General features: G+C 35.9%; 1 protein-coding gene across 15 annotated transcripts in view; it reads left to right on the top strand.

The window, feature by feature from the left end:
- The window catches only part of LOC115217392 (ral GTPase-activating protein subunit alpha-1), a 288,611-nt gene that overhangs the window by 151,154 nt on the left and 119,692 nt on the right, over positions 1–17,765 (top strand). Inside the window, exon 48 of one of the 15 annotated variants that reach the window (XM_036507638.1) lies at positions 5,637–5,672. The exons of the other annotated variants lie outside the window; for them this stretch is intronic. Coding sequence (XP_036363531.1) covers positions 5,637–5,647 — 11 coding nt within the window. The 3' untranslated portion in view covers positions 5,648–5,672. The remainder of the gene's footprint in view (positions 1–5,636; positions 5,673–17,765) is intronic. 15 annotated transcript variants of the gene reach the window in all.

Here is a 17,765-nt window from a genome sequence, read left to right as displayed (position 1 = left end):
ATATCTTCTCTCTCTCTCTCTTCCATATCTACTCTCTCTCTCTTCCATATCTACTCTCTCTCTCTCTCTTCCATATCTACTCTCTCTCTCTCTCTCCATATCTACTCTCTCTCTCTCTTCCATATCTACTCTCTCTCTCTCTCTTCCATATCTACTCTCTCTCTCTCTCTTCCATATCTACTCTCTCTCTCTCTCTTCCATATCTACTCTCTCTCTCTCTTCCATATCTACTCTCTCTCTCTCTTCCATATCTACTCTCTCTCACACTACACACACCCACACCTTCTCCCACATTCATATTCTTAAATTTCTCCTTCCATTCTCTTTCATTTCCCTTTGTCTCTCTCTCTTTTATCTCTTCCTCTCATCCCCTACTCTTGCAAAATATGTCTCCAATTCTTTGCTGTTCATTATTCATTTTATTTTTAATATTTTTACTTCTATTTATTTTTGTTTTATTTATTGTTGTAACCCTCTCCTCATTTAAAATTATTCTTACAAATCTTTCTTTAGTCATAGTATTCTGTCAGGTCATCCCATAAGTTCTGTCTGATTTTACATTTTTAAAAATTAAATGAAATTTAATAGTATTTTAGAATGTCTAATGGAATTAAAAATTATTTTTATGCATTTGTGTACATTCAAAATAATTAAATATTATTTTACAGAATAATAGAATTAAAATTTCTTTGATTAAAACCCTTTCTAACATGGAAGTATCCAAAGAGCATTTAAGGCACATAATGCTTTATGAGTACAAATAAGGAAACTCTGCAGCTGAAGCGACTTGAAACATACACTCAGTTTATGGGAAAGAATGCTTGAATGAAAGAACTTGCAGAAGATGGTTTGCAAAATTCAGAAGTGAAGATTTCAGCTTTGAAGATGAAGATCGAACAGGATGTCCAGTTGAGTTTGATAAGCTCCTTGAGGTATTATTTGAAGAAAATTCTGCATTGTCAGTTGAAGAATTGGCTATAAAGCTTAGTTCAAACCATACACCTGTTGATCATCATCTTCAACAACCATTTTTGGATAGACTTGTGATTGGTGATGAAAAATGGATCTTCTATCGAAATGTTAAATGTCGTAAACAGTGGCTTGGTAAAAGGGAAAAAGCTCAACCACAACCGAGAAAGGAACTTCATGGGAAAAAAGATTCTTTTCTCTATCTGGTGGGATTCCAAAGGAGTAATTCACTTTGAATTGTTACCACCTAATGCAGCAATCAGTGCTCAAGCATTAGTATTTGAATCAAGCTTTGAAGAAAAAAAGATCTGCTTTAGTGAATCCATAAGGAGTGATATTTCATTAGGACAATGCGTGATCCCACACTGCAAAGATCACATCACAGAAGATTGAAGATCTTGGTTGGGAAAAAAATTCCTCATCCACCTTATTCTTCCGACCCTGCTCCTTCAGATTACCATTTGTTTTGTAGTTTACAGAATCATTTTGGGGACATAACTTTCGCAAGCCAGGAGGAGGCTGAAACTGACATTTCAGAGTTCTTCGCTTTGAAACCAAAAGAGTTTTACATTGATGGGATTAAAAAGCTTGTAAACAGATGGAAGGAAGTCATAATTAATCAAGGAAAGTACATTGATGATGAAATTTCAATTAAATATTACAGTTGTCTTCTTTATTCAAAATTCTGACAGAAATTTAAGGGATGACCTGATAACATGCTGCTTGTGCAATTTTAACTGTCATGTGCTTATATAAATATACTTCTGTATCAATGGTATTTTTTTCTATATTGTGGTGTACTGTGCTACCCTTCTGTATCATGTTGCCCCTCTTTATATTTAAGTGTACTGTCTTACCCCTCTGTTTATCCCAGTGTATGGTTACTCCTCTATATATTCTGGTGTACATACTATGTCAGCCCTGCATATACTCTGGAACACTAGTCTTGCATATACTCTGGAATGTTATGTTGGTGTTTATGATATCTAATATGTGTGTGGGTGTATTAAGCCACCACTTGCAAACAAGCATGACTTGGTAGCAAGTACTATATTTTTGCTAGTTGTTTTAGATATCTATATAGCTGTAAACAAATATAAACACCTTCTTGGTTCTCCCACTCTAGTTCAAGCAGAATATTGAGAATGTGACGGCTGAAGTGGCAGAGAGCTACCCTATATGCAGTTGGTTAGTTTTGCTCGTTTGTAGCTGAGCAGACTGGAGCAACATGAAATGAAGTGCTTTGCTGAAGGACACGGCACACCATCCAGTGGTTGGAGTATTGGCCTCATGATCATAACTGGCACTTCATCAGTTACGACAACAAGGGTTCTAGTTGATCCGATCAATGGAACAGCCTGTTCATGAAATTAAATGTGCAAGTGGCTGAGCATTCCATAAACATGTGTAGCCTTGACATAGCTCTCAAGGAGATTCAATGAGACACAGTGTGTGTCAAGTCTGGCCCTTTGAAATACAGGTACTACTCATTTTTGCCAGCTGAGTGAACTGGAGCAATGTGAAATTGTCTTGCTCAGAGACACAGTGCGTCACTGGGAATTGAACCCATGACCTTACGTTTATAATCTGAATACCCTAACCACTAAGCTATGCACCTCATGATCATAAGGTTGTGGGTTATTCACAACCTTATGACAATGAAGCTAACTCCCTAACCACTATATACATATATATATATATATATATATATATATATATGTAAATATAATTATAATTAAGGGTTAAGCAACAAGTTGCTTCACCACATACCGAAAATTTAGAAATAGTAGCCAAAGACAGCTCATTCTTTTTTACTACAGATATTATTCCACATATAACAATATTTGTAACTCACATAGGCAAAAAGAATAATAATAATGAAATGACCTTCGAACTTTAGGTCTCACTGAGGAAATGACTAGAGACCGAGACCTCTGGAAGTGTGCTGTGCGCGAGAAGACCCGGCAGGACAAGTGAGTCCACAACCCGTGGCCTTCTACATGGGATGGAGCCAGCCTACGTATGCATACCTTCCCTTCTTGGGACACAAAACTCTACTTGTGAAGACGTGTTGAGGCAAGTGAGGATCAGAATCGAAATCGATCAATGGAAATTGCGGATGTGCTACCAGTGCCGGTGGCATGTCGAAACTCTGCTTGTGAAGACCCATTGAGGCAAGTGAGGATCAGAATCGAAATCGATCAATGGAAATCGATCAATGGAAATTGCAGATGTGTTACCAGTGCCGGTGGCATGTAAGAGAACTTTCCGTTTCGCGACCGTTGCCAGCACCGCCCCGTTTCGTGTCCGTTGCCAGCCTCGCCTGGCCCTCGTGCCGGTGGCACATAAAAAGCACCATCCGTTCGTGGCCGTTTGCCAGCTCTGTCTGGCACCAGTGCGGGTGGCACGTAAAAAGCACCCACTACACTCACGGAGTGGTTGGCGTTAGGAAGGGCATCCAGCCGTAGAAACACTGCCAGATTTGACTGGGCCTGATGAAGCCTTCTGGCTTCACAGACCCCAGTAGAACCGTCCAACCCATGCTAGCATGGAAAACGGACGCTAAATGATGATGATGATGATGATGATGATATATATATATATATATCAGTCATCAACTTTTTTTAACGTTCATTTTTCCAAGCCTTTATGGTTCAGATGGAATTTGTTGTGGCAGATTCTTTACAGTCAGATGTCCTTCCTGTCACCAACCCTCACCTGTTTCCAAGTCAAGTAATAACTCCCTTGTCTAATGAACAATGAATAGCCTGTACATAGATATATGGTGAACAGGGAAACAATGACAGTCTGAATAGGCTTTTTGTTTACAAAGACCATACAACATATCAAGACATTTCAAAAAACCTGGACATGCTTTTGTAGTTGACCCTCTAGTAAATGACACCTGTGACCACTTGTTGTTTATGGTCAGTGAATTGAAGAAAAAATTGTCATAATTTTTATGTCTGCTTTCCATGCTAGAATGGATTAGATAGGTCAACAAGGCATGTGTTTGTTCAAATTTAGAGCTACTACTCTACTGACGTCCTAGCTGGGGGGTCTGAGGGCCATGTTTTGCTTGTTGGTTCTATTTTTGTCTTGGTATCTTTGACTGGATGGCTTTTGTAGCACCAATCACTTTATAGAGTTATGCTTGGTGTATTTTAATGTACTACCAATACTGTCCCATGCAGTATTATAAATACTGTAACAATTAAAAGTATTTTTTACAAGTACTATACAGCAGGGAAACATAGCTTTTTATGTAAGCAAAATATTTTTCTGGAATTCTGTAGAGTATTGGTTCTGAAAGTGGGCAGCACACCCTCCGGTGGCAGTGGAAAGCTCCAGGGGAACATTGAAGAAAACTGGGGGTGATAATTGGGTGGCCAAAAGGGGGCAATGGATGTAAAATCAACAAAATAATGGCTTAAGCAGATTAAGATTTATTTATGAAAAGCAGTTGCTTTGAATTTGCTGCAGAAAGTGGCCTGTATTTCAGGTGGTGGTGGTGTGTGTATGTGTTGGGCAGGCAGTGGGGCAGGAACATGGCCAGGGTGCCTAGAAAAGTTTGGGAATCACTGCTGTAGATCCTTTGTTATTCTGAGCTATGGTCCCTGTACCCTTTTAAGAATAGTCTTTCTTGTATGTACTTTTCTTTCTGTACATTTGTATTTACTTTATCTGTTTTTTGTACTTGTATTTGTAACTTGTATATTATGCTCCTTTGTCTAATTTATGTGAATTGTATCACTACCAAAAACCTTTGTGTATGTTAACCCCTGTACACATAAGTGTATTGTGTTACTCCGTGTACATATGCTTAATGCTTATGCCTCAAATTACTTTCTTTAAACTTATATGTATATGAAGTCTTAATCTATATGTGTGTGAGTGTCTATACATACACACACATTATTATTATATTAACCATTGCACAATGTATGTTGCATTAATCCCTGTACATATCTGTACCATATAATGTATTTTAATATATATGTGTGTAAACCAGTGTAGTGTAGGCTATGATATGTTCCCGTTTATGATTTTCAGTTGGTCCTTATTTCAGTTTTATTTCTCAATTGCTGTGTCTTGAGGAGGAGGAAAGGAAGAAGTGATATTGCTCATGGATTATGGGCGGTGCCATCTCTCTCAGATTAAATATGTAGCACAGAGACTATACAGTAGTTAAGACTTGTTTTATTTCTTTAAACTAACCAAAGTTGGTCATTGTTGTGGACGGTATACATCCCCTTCCCTTACACCTTATGGTTGTGACCCAACAATTCTGGTGAATCTTTGGTTTGGGTTGAAATTATTTCCCACAACAGTCACTCGAACATTTGTCTTGTGCATTTTATGATTATCTGCTTCATTCTGATCTTAGTGTAGAGGAATCAAACCTCATCATCATGTGGTTGGGAAGCAATCTTCTTAGCCGTACATCCATTCCTGTGCCTGAATATATAAATATGACATGATCTTCATCACTTTTATTATTTTGGAACTAATGTCCACTTAATTCATGCAAGTTCAATCCCTGTGCTCTCCAACAATTTTTAATCAGTTTCCCTGTATTTTTTCATTGCTTTTTTTTTTTGTTTGAACTTTCTCAGTAAGTGATATCATTTGTTGTTTGTATTTCCCTATTTTTTTTTACTCTTTAGGAAGATATTAAATCCCATTTTTTGGAGAAAAAGAAGGTAGTGTCTTATGATGTTGCTGGATTTTGGTTGTTTTTGTTGATTTTTTCATTATTTTTTCATTCCCTCTTTTTATTGCTTCCTCCCATTTTTCAGATCTAAAAAAAAAAAAAAGCAGAATCCTTTATTTTACTTTGTTTCCTTTTTGATCCACACACACACAGTAACACATCAATATACAATTACGCGCAAAATATATCATGTTGATATACATACATACACATTTAAATGTGGCCTAAAATTCCATCAAAATTACTCTTGAACAAAATTACCGAGACTAAAAAATTTAATTATATTACATTAGATAACAGATGAGCACAGCATTTTCTATACACTAGGTTCGAATCCCACTGAGGTCAACTTTGCTTTCATATTTTGAGGGTCAAAAAAATAAAGCAATATTCTGTGTTCAAATTCCACCTAGGTACACCAAGGACACCTTCACCAATCTGCAGACAAGTCCATAAAACAAGGCCATTATCAAATACTTGGTGATAAAATAGAGTTAAAAAAAAAAGTTCCCTCCATTGTTGACAGTTATAATCAGTGTGAACAGTGCAAACACAGGCGCAGGTGTGGCTGTGTGGTAAGAAGCTTGCTTCCCAACCACATAGTTCCGGGTTCAGTTCCACTGTGTGACAACTTGGGCAAGTGTCTCTTACTATAGCCTCAGCCAATCAAATCCTTGTGAGCAGATTCAGTAGATGGAAACTGAAAGAAGCTTGTTTATATATCAGTGTGTCTTTGTGTCTGTGTTTGTCCCCCACCACCACTTGGCAACCGGTGCTGGTATGTTTACATCTCCATAACTTAGCTGTTTGGCAAAAGAGACCAATAGAATAAGTACTAGGCTTAAGAAAAAAAGCCTGGGGTCGATTTGTTTGACTAAAACCCTTCAAGTCAAATAACTGAAATAAGTAAAAAGATCTTAAAAAAAAAATGTCAATTAATAAAATGATTAATCAAATAACCAGCTGAAGTGGGGTTGTCTTGGAAATGAGCTTTGAAAATTATTTTCGGTAAGAGAGAAGATACAGGTATGGTTGATGCAGTTGATTGTTTCGCATGAAACCTTATAGGTTGATAATACCTGTAGGAACATGTAAGCAGAGATGATGTTAGCAGAGAGCCAAACATTTCAAGTAAAGGTGCAATCAATTTTATTAACCTCAAAACTTATATTTAGTTCATTGGCTCCCCACAAAAAGGCACTCCAGAAGGATTTAAATTAGTAGTATATAATTATATCCCACTTCAAATCCTTCCAGAGTAGCTTCTTGCCGCATCTTTCTGGAGTCAAAATGTCAATTGCAGTCATACTTGCGTGTGTACACATGCTCGTATGCACACACACACAAACAAACAGAGTTTTTATCATTACCATTTTGGTGGCAATCCTTCCAACTTCAGATGCCCCCCCCCCTTTGGTTACCCCATTTCCAATGCTTGTTTTTTACCTTTCCATTTCACCTCCTCGGTCTTTTCATCATTTCTTTTGCTTTATCCCTGGAAATTGTTTTCTTTTTATTTATTCATTTATTTCTCTTTTTATTTCTTCTATTTTCAAATCTATTCAAATATATAAATACCATGTAACAGTGGAATATTACAAATGTAGATTAAACTTCCATAAACATTTAGGTAAACATGTAACTTGGTTATCCAAATGTAGATGTTAGAAGTGAATATAATTAAGCAGACAGAAAGCTAAAATATATCCTTCTTTAGCTAATCTTTACCTGTATTAGACGAATAAAAGTTTAGAAATAAAGATATTGGAAACATGGTGGTCTATAATTATATAATATTTCAGCTTTAATGTTGGCATCTAAAATGGGTATCAGAACTTTCAAAGCAATGGGAATTCTCAGTATATATATATATATTTTTTTTTTCTGGAAACAAATCAGGGAAACTTTTATTGGGGGTCTTTCATCACTCAAATGAACAGGCCTTTAGAGTATATGTTGAAGGAATTTGATATATTAATCAACTCAGATGTTTCATTAAATTATGAAAATTAGAAGCACACACAATGTTTTCTTAAAGAAATTCTTTAAAGCGTCATTTTTGCTTGGTGTTTTTTTTTTTGTTGCAGGTGTTTGAGTTCAAACTGTCCTTGATATAAATCTTTTTACTAAATCAGTGTCATCACTCCACTTAACCCTGTAGCATTTGGATTATTCTGTCAGATTTGATACTTATTTATTCATATTGTTTTGAATTAATCATGCTTTATCTATTAGCTTTGAGATTTTGATGGATGTGATTAATTATCTTTAGAATGATATTGTAGGATAAGTTTGAGAGACCAGATCTGGCCAGTTTGAATGTAAAACAGGTAGAGTATTTGGGCTCCATAGGTTTAACTGCTTTTGGCAAAGCACCTCCTTCAGAACTATCTAAAAAAAAAAACTATTCATCAGCTGTCTGACCTAAGTGACTGCCTTTATCACCTTCAGACTATCTTTGTTCAAACAAGTTTACAATGAGCTCTCTCTCTGGGGTTCACCATAGCCAGTTAAGAATAGGAAGGGCTGTTTTGTTAAAGTTTGCATTGTAATCGCATTGTTCCACAATGCCTTGGCTAAGTGTCTTCTACTATAATCCTGAGTTGATCCAAGTTTTGTGAATGAAATTGGCTTGGCAGAACTATATGGGAACCAATAAGATGGACTGTCCCAGTTTTGGGATGGTAGACTTGTTCCAGTGTTCAGTTTAACACCATCTCCTGGAATTTGGGTGCCTTTTGAAGAGACTGCTTTGCTGCAAACATTTGTCTGAGCATAGATAAATTGATATCTTTAAGTACTGCTCCTCTAGAGTTGTGATTTTCCCTTCCTTTTCTCCACCCAGAAGTCTTGCAAAATGTCATGAATGTTTCCTTTTCCTTCTCACTAAGAGGGGAATAGTATTCAACTATGACAAACCCATCTTTTACTCAGTCATACTGACTCACAAGCTTCACATTAATAGCATTCTCATTTCTGGATTAATATGTAAAGTTCTCTTGTGATAATCTAACAACTTGTTTGTACAGGATACTTGCTTAACCAGTGTGTATTTATGTGTGCATGTATGTGAGCCTGCATATTTATGTTTCTACATTTTTTGTATAAGCATGTTTAATTTTATGTGTGTGTGTGTTGCCTTGGGCTTTCAACATAGAGGTACCTTTGTGATGTATGCCATGTCTTGAGCAGTTTTAGGTTGGGTGAAGCCAGATCTCTCTCCATCTCTGAACCTATCTGATTTTTGAGAGAGAGAGAGAGAGAGAGTAATCAGTTTTAGCACACAAGTGGTACTTTATTTATCAATCCTGAAAAGATGAAAAGCATGGTTGGCACTGATTGCTCATAACCTCAGAATCCAAAGTACCAGAATGGGATATCATAAGGCCATCTATCCAGTGCTCCAACAACAACTTGTTAATTTGTGTGTGTGTGTGTGTATGTAAAAATCTACCCAGAAATGGTGTGAAAACTGTCTATTGTACTTGTAATTTGAATGTTCAGCTTTGTACACTGTAATGTCTGCCCGAGAGTGTCAGGAATATTTGGCTATAATTCAATGAGAGGCAGTCCAGTTGATCAAAATATCTTACAGCACTAATTACTGTTTGCATGCATGCGTCCATGTGTGTGTGTATTTGGAGTAAGGTAGTCTAATAGCCTTTTCATTTCCCTTCCTCTTTGGAGTTGTTTTGAATTATGAGGAGAAAAATGTTATTTCACTTTTCTTCAAGCTAAATCTTTGGCTTTCTTTGGAGATTATAATTTCTAAAATTTTTATATCGTATTTATTTATTTATTTATTTATTTATTTATTGAAAAACTTTCATTTTGATCCCCCCCCTTTTTTTTTTCGTTTCTATACTAGAATGAACCCGCCAAAAAAACAAAAACAGAAAAAAAAAATAAAAGCGAATAACTCATTTCTTCATCCCTAAAGATAGCGTGTATATTGTGTAATTTCATTGACTTTTGGAAACAATCAGCAAGGGAACTAACTCTTAATGCTTAGTAAAGGTATACCTCAACTTACGTCGGCAATTGGTTCCAAGACATACCACTTTACTCGAGAAACGATGTGATACGAAAAATCATTAAAAAAAAAAAATTATTAGCTTATATCAATAAATGGTTTGTTCATATTTTCACATGTATTTTATATGGTTTTACACTTGGGTATTGGTTTTTAGATGTTTATAATTTTTTTTTAACCTCTTAAATACGTTCGCTGAGATTGACGTGAAGTCGGATAAATTTTAAAAATGAAAGAACTAAACAGTGTAACTAGAAACAATGTAAGTTGGGATTATACCTGTATTTGATAGTGCGTATTTGTAGTGTTGTTTTAAAGGTGACAACTTTATAAAATGTAAGTTTGTAACGAAGGCCTTGTATTGAAAAACTGTACAAACAGCGACAGTGTAGTTTCAATTCGAGTGGAATTATGTTTGTGATACTGTATTGAGTGCGTTTGCTAATCAGCGTAGCATGTCTGCTGGTGGTAATACCCTTTAAATACGTTTCCAGTGTTGATGCTTGTGGTTTACTTAGTTTTGATGCTATGGCTTGCTGTTTTCAGGAAAATATTGGAAAAAAAAAAAAATTTTTTTTCTCAACTAAGGAAATAAAACTGATGGAGTTAACTCCCTTGTCAGCCATTCCTCATCACCTTACCTTAAGTTAGTTGTTTAACCCTATCTCTATCCTGGTCCGGTAAATCGATGATCAAAACATTCTAGTACCAGCTCATCCTTGTTTAGTCACAATATATCTAGGACTACATTATCAGATGAGTCCTTCCTTTACTTTTTAAGACGGTAGCATGTGATTTGAGAGCTTTTGTTACAATTTGTAGAAATGATAGCAATAGAAGTTATCTTGGTTTAATGAAAGATTGTATCAGGTCATCCCATAAGTTCTGTCCGATTTTACCTTTTTTAAAATTGAATGAAATTCGATAGTATTTTAGAATGTCTAATGGCATTTAAAATTATTTTTATGCATTTGTGTACATTCAAACTAATTAAATGTTATTTTATAGAATAATAGAATTAAAATTTCTTTGAGTAAAACCCTTTCTAAAATGGAAGTATCCGAAAAGCATTTGAGTCACATAGTGCTTTATGAGTACAAAGAAAGGAAACTCTGCAGCTGAAGCGACTCGAAACATACACTCAGTTTATGGGAAAGAATGATTGAATGAAAGAACTTGCAGAAGATGGTTTGCAAAATTCAGAAGTGGAGATTTCAGCCTTGAAGATGAAGATCAAACAGGACGTTCAGTTGAGTTTGATGATAAGCTCCTTGAGGCATTACTTGAAGAAAATCCTGCATTGCCAGTTGAACAATTGGCAATAAAGCTTAGTTCAAAGCATACACCTGTTCATCGTCATTTTCAACAACTTGGAAAGGTTCCTAAACTTGGAAAATGGGTGCCTCATGAATTGTCCGAAAGCAACCGCAAATCCCGAGTTGACATCTGCTCTTCTCTCCATTCGCGCGAACTCACTTCACCCTTTTTGATAGACTTGTGACTGGTAAAAAAAAATGGATCTTCTATCGAAATGGTAAACGTCGTAAACAATGGTTTGGTAAAAGGGAAAAAGCTCAACCACAACCGAGAAGGGAACTCCATGGAAAAAAGGTTCTTCTCTCTATCTGGTGGGAATGCAAAGGAGTAATTCACTTTAAATTGTTACCACCTAATACAATAATCAATGCTCAAGTCTACTGTCAGCAATTAGAGCATTTGAACCAAGCTTTGAAGAAAAAAAGGCCTGCTTTAGTGAATCAAAAAGGAGTGATATTTCATCAGGACAATGCACGACCCCACACTGCAAAGATCACATCACAGAAGATTGAAGATCTTGGTTGGGAAAAGATTCCTCATCCACCTTATTCTCCTGACCCTGCTCCTTCAGATTACCATTTGTTTTGTAGTTTACAGAATCATTTGGGGCACATAACTTTTGCAAGCCAGGAGGAGGTCGAAACTGACATTTCAGAGTTCTTTGCTTTGAAACCAAAAGAGTTTTACATTGATGGGATTAAAAAGCTTGTAAATAGATGGAAGGAAGTCATAGATAATCAGGGAAAGTACATTGATGATTAAATTTCAATTAAATATAACATTTGATCACTTATTTTCTTTATTCAAAATTTGGACAGAACTTATGGGATCACCTGATATTTTGACATTGTGAGTGCTGTTTTTTTGGTGTTAATGTGAAAAACATTTTGCATTTACCTAAAATATTTCTTTCCTTTGAGAGAAGTGAAGTGTGTGTGCTTGTGCACACATACACTTGCGTGTAAATGTGGGATCATTTAACGTACATGTTCCATGCTGGCATGGATGTGTGCACGTGCCTATATTTTCACAAATACATCTACATACCTTGCATTGCCTTGGGCCCCCAATTCCTTGAAGGAGTAGTTGTAGGGGTGCTTTCATGATTATGTCGAATAATTTGGACACTTTTACACCTAGCAGAATCTACCCCTCTATAGATTTGACCATGGCCGATTTCTTTTAGAAAAATAGTAACAGAGAGAAAGAACCTGGAGCCCATCAGTATTATTCATGCTAAAAGTAGCATGTGGACACAACAAATGGGTTGTGTGTGAGAGGGTCTCTGTCATCTGTCAGCCATAAGGATGGGAATATTCATTCATTCAACAGCTGATATTAGCTGAACATATTAAAAGTTGTACAGATAAGGAAAAAAAAAATATTGGTAATGATATGAAAGATTAAAATATTATAACAATATTTTGTATTTGAATAATCTTTTGAAAAATGTCCTGAAGAATTTGAAAATGATTGGTTTGATAAATGCAACAACTTTGAGAAATTTTGATCTGTTTTATTTTGGACTGCTGTTGTGCATTAAGATGGATTGATCTATAGTCAGACAACTTAATTCCTCTTTCTATACTACAGCACAACACTGCTTTGTCAATGAGGGTGCCTCTGTTGAGCTGCTAGAAATCGCTGTCAGGTCTTACTCATGTAACCTACTGTCTTACACAAGGACAGTACATTAATGTAACACAACTTCAATATGAGGTGAAGTTGATCTCAGCAGATTTGAATTCAGAGCACAGAAAGCATCTGTATATGTGTACTCATGTGTGCACTCACACACATATGTCATGCATAGGAGTACAGGTGTAAACAATTATGTGCTGTTTAAACCTATATAAGTTACAGTATTAGATAAGTCGCGTCCTCTTTGTGTTTATAATATTCTGGTCTTAGCCTGTGGCCTGTATATAAGTCACTTGTCACTTTTAATAAATACTGTTTGCGACATTTTATTAAATCATTCAGCTGAAGTAATCATTATCAATATATCATGTGTTCAATGCCACATAACCATTGATATCCTAACAATATGTTTCTATGACACATCATAGAACAAATATATAAACCTGTGTTTTTTAACGACCACTCCTAATTGATTAACAATATAATAGGAATTAGGATTACAACTGGCTGCCAGAGAACTGACAAATGTTTTGTACACATATAGAAGAAATGTATTTAAAAAAAAATTTATGAGAAGGTGTCTTGTCATAAACACATTTGTTTTGCAGCAGAATCAAATTCTGCTTAAGTAGTCTTGTTTGCTTGCACATGACATGATCAATGTGAATTTGTTTACAATGCTGGTATACATGTAGAATCAGTTGTCACATGACCAACTCACTTTACATACACATTAATTTGTTTGTGTGTGAGTGTATGCTTCAGATTTTGTGTCAAGATCAAATCTTGCTAAAAAAAAAGTTGCATGAAGTTTTTTTACACATGGCTTTTGAATAAAACAAAGTTGCTATTTACCAACAAATACATGTAGTATATACATGTTTTTAAGAGAGTTTGTTTGTAAATACATATTTGTACGCATGTGTATATGTGTGCATACATACATGTGTGTGTATAATTGTGAACTCATAGGAAGAAGTGTTGCATCTGTGACCCTTTTCAGGTCTCTCTCTCTCTTTCAGAGACTTCTTTCAGTATCTGTCTACCAAATCCACTCAGTAGGCTTTGGTTGGCCTGGAGAAGACCACTCATTGAAGGTGCTTTGCAGTGGGGCCTAACCAAATCATGTGACTGGGAAGCAATCTTCTTAACTGCACAGCCATTGCCTGTGCCTAAGATCATTAGTGACATTCCTGCCATGACCATCTTGTCCTTTTGTCGGATATTGAATACCTATTTCTACATTATCCAGTGTATTGCTGCCTCTTAAAGAGGATAGTATCTAATTTGTGGGAAATTTGATGCCTATGTCTATTGATAGGAAATTTAATGCCCTCTGATTCCTTGTTGTTGGTTGGTTTGTGTAGGAAAAACAACTAATCCATATTTTAAAACAAATCTTTATACTATAATTTCTTTTAAGTATCACTATGAAGAAGTTTGCTACACTAAACTTTGGAAATGATTGAATGATTTGTATAGTCATGTCTGAGGCCTTCTGATTGAATGAACTTTACTCTATAAGGGCAATAGACTTCATTTGGTAAATTAGAAAATATTTATTCTTATCTCTATAACAATACATTGTCATGGTGTTAGAAATCACTTCTGCAAAATTTGTGGTGTTTTTGCATCTTCCTATGAGGTACATTTGGCTTGAGATTAAGATGCTGAACTACTTACCATATTGTCATCAGTTCAAATCTTACTCTTGCCATTGTGTTGTATTTAAGAGGCAAGATGCTTAACCCTTCAGCTTTCAGATTATCCTGTCAATGAAATGCTTATTCATTCACATTATTTTCACTTAATCAAGCATTATCTCAAAGCTTCAAGATTACAAAGATATGATTTTATGTTTTTAGAATAACATTATAGGGTTGGTGTGAGAGGTCAGATCTGGCTAGTTTACACATAAAGCTGGATATGACTGGTTTAAATGTTAAAGGGTTAAATAATTCAGCTTATTCCAGTTTTCTTGACTCACAAAAGAAAAAAGGTAGTGGGTGGTGGGCAAAAACAAGCAGGTGTTATTTGTTCACAACAGAAAGTATTTTTGTATTGAACAACATGAACTTGGACTATTACTTAGAAGGAAAGATAAATGGCAAACACTTGACAGACTTAGAATAAACTGCTTTGGTAACATCAAGGACTGGACTAAGTTACTGTATGGTGAATGAATAAGAAAGGCAAAGAAAAGTCCCAAACGGAGATTATGACATGGGTATACTCATCTGGTGTAAAATGGTATTACACAAATAAATAGTTGGTTGTGGTTATCTAAAAATAACCTATTGCAGAAATATGTTAACACAGAATGCACTCCATACTACTCAAATGTAGGTATGATACTCAGTATTTACTGTTCAACTACCAACTGTAAAACCAACATGTTGAACTAACACTTGACAGCTCACACAGTTCTTACTGAAATCTGTTAGTTCACTTTCAGTCATGTGGGTGTGTACAGGATTCTCCCATAACAGGGATCCTTGAGATTCAACCTGCTGAGAGCAGATGTCACCTAATGATGATGACACTCTGTGAAGTACTTTGTGAATTAAGCAGAGACAATGCAGGGCTGAGAGGTGTTTTCAGTCTTGTGGATGGGTAAACCAACTCAATAGTACAGGTGCCCCCCCAAAATGCATCCAGTACATTCTGCAAAAGTGGTTGGTGTTAGGAAGGACATCAAGTTGTAGAAATCATGCTGAAACAGAATCATTAGATGAGATTGAGATGTGGTATTCTTAATGTTTAGTTTGAACTTCCCAAACTTTTGTTGTTGTTGGTTCCTGCTGAATAGTTCAACCTATGCAAGCATAGAAAGCAAATAAAAAATGATAGCCCCCTCCCCAATAAGGCTTATTATAAAAAATAATTCCATTGCCACCTAGACAATCCAGCAAGGTTATTTTTCAGAAAAAGGGAATAAGTTTAGTTGAGGTAGTCTGACAGCCTTGTTTTATGTATTCAGTTTTTGGCTTAAAATTTCATGAAATTTATCTACAAATGCTATATAAGAATATTTGTAAATACAAATAGAATATATAGATTACATTCTATGGATAGAATTTTTATCAATTAAGAAACTTTTTTTGAAAGAAAAAAGAAAAAATATGGAGTGGTAAGGATTATTTTATTACTCAATATGTATGTGTGTGAACGTGTGTGCACTATTGGAAAATGAGTACAAATCTGTTAATGTGTGTTAAGTATACAATGGATGCATACATACATATACATCCATCCATCCATCCATTCATTTTGATGAGGTGGGTGGGAAGTAATCTTTTATAAAAAATTGCATATTTCTAAACTTTTTCAATACATGTACAAAATTAGTTATATTTACATACTTTTGTATATGTTATATATATAGTATATGCACAGATGTGGGTGTGTGGTAAGAAGCTTGCTTCCCAACCTCAATTTTGGGTTCAGTCCCACTGTGTGGCACCTTGGGCGAGTGTCTTCTGGTATAGTCTTGGGTTGGCCAAAGTCTTGTGAGTGGATTTGGTAGATGGAAACTGAACGAAGCCTATTGTGTGTGTGTGTGTGTGTGTGTGTGTGTTGTGTGTGTGTGTGTGTGTGTGTGGTGTGTGTGTGTGTGTGTGTGTGTGTGTGTGTGTGTGTGTGTGTGTGTGTGTCTTTGTGTTGGTGTTTGTTCTTCCATCACTGCTTGACGGTGTTGGTGTGTTTACATCCCCATAACCTAGCGGTTTGGCAAAAGTGACCGATAGAATAAGTACTAAGCTTAAAAAAAGAAAAAGTCTTGGGGTTGACTTGCTCAACTAAAACCTTTCAATGTGTGTTCCAGTATGGCTGTAGTCAAATAACTGAAACAAACGATAAAATAAATAAACATACATCCACACACTTACACATGTATGTGCACATATACCTGCATAGAAATATGCATCTAATATAGGGATGGGGAAACCCCTGCCTGCAGGCTCAACTGCACCTGCGGGCACATTCTTTTGTGCCCAATGGCCAGTATACTTCTATGTACAAAATATAATAAACTTTTCAATTATAAAATTTATGCAATATTCACAAGCCTATTTATAACATAGGCCGCATTTCCACTACAACTTACAAGACTCGAACAGAAATTGTTCCAATTGAATGGAAGTTTTGTTTACACTATAAAACACATATTGCTAGGTTTGTACCACCCCCTTGAGACCCAATTACTACACTCTAGCTGAAAGATAAAGAATATTGCATAAATAATATAAATGTTCTAAATTCAGTGGCTGTGTTAATGATGTTATGCATTAACGTGTCAAACTTATCTTTATTAATGTATATCGAATTATACATAGATATATACGAGATTTACACAGATTATAAGAGTTAGAATTTGTGGTCTGCCCATGGACCTTTTTCCTTGGAAATATTTGCCCACTGCATTAAAAAGTTTCCCCCACCCCTGATCTAATATATGGATCCATATAGAAATCTTATAAAACAGTCAATTATACACAGACATCTACAAATGCATGCACACAATGCATTCTTCTACACGACTGTGTGCATGTGTGTGCTAGTTAACTTTACATATGCATACGTGTGTGTGTGTGTGTAAGTGCACACACATACATACACACATTTGTGTTTGTGTGTGTATATATATATATATATGTATATACACACAATCTAACAATGCATATATGTGCACACGCACAACACAACTCACCTTACTGTTGTTTTGCTGAGTGATTTTCCTGATCTCATCCGGAACTTCAGTTTCTAGACATCTCCGGTGATATCCGATGCTGCTTGGGTATCAGCACAAAAATCGGAAGCACTGTTCAAATAGCTAAGATGAAGGGAAGAAATATTTTGCATTCCACTTACTTGTCCCTGGCAGACACTATTTTCTCCTCCCACAACTACTGCCACCCTTAAAGCTCATTTTACCACTCCCCTCCCCTCCCCCCTACTCTTGTTCTCAAGTTTCCTGTTGTTGTGTAAGTTAGTTTAGGATTTCACTATTAGTTGGTGGGCTGGGCATGTCTGGGGCAGAGGGCTGTTTAGATCTGGGCAGGGCTAGGTGTTCTGGTGTTTGCAAAGGCAAAA

The sequence above is a fragment of the Octopus sinensis genome, linkage group LG11 (assembly GCF_006345805.1).
Source record: "Octopus sinensis linkage group LG11, ASM634580v1, whole genome shotgun sequence".
Taxonomy (NCBI): Eukaryota; Metazoa; Mollusca; class Cephalopoda; order Octopoda; family Octopodidae; genus Octopus; species Octopus sinensis.
Note: the sequence above shows the minus strand (reverse complement) of the source record. Positions and strands in the feature narration are given on the sequence as shown.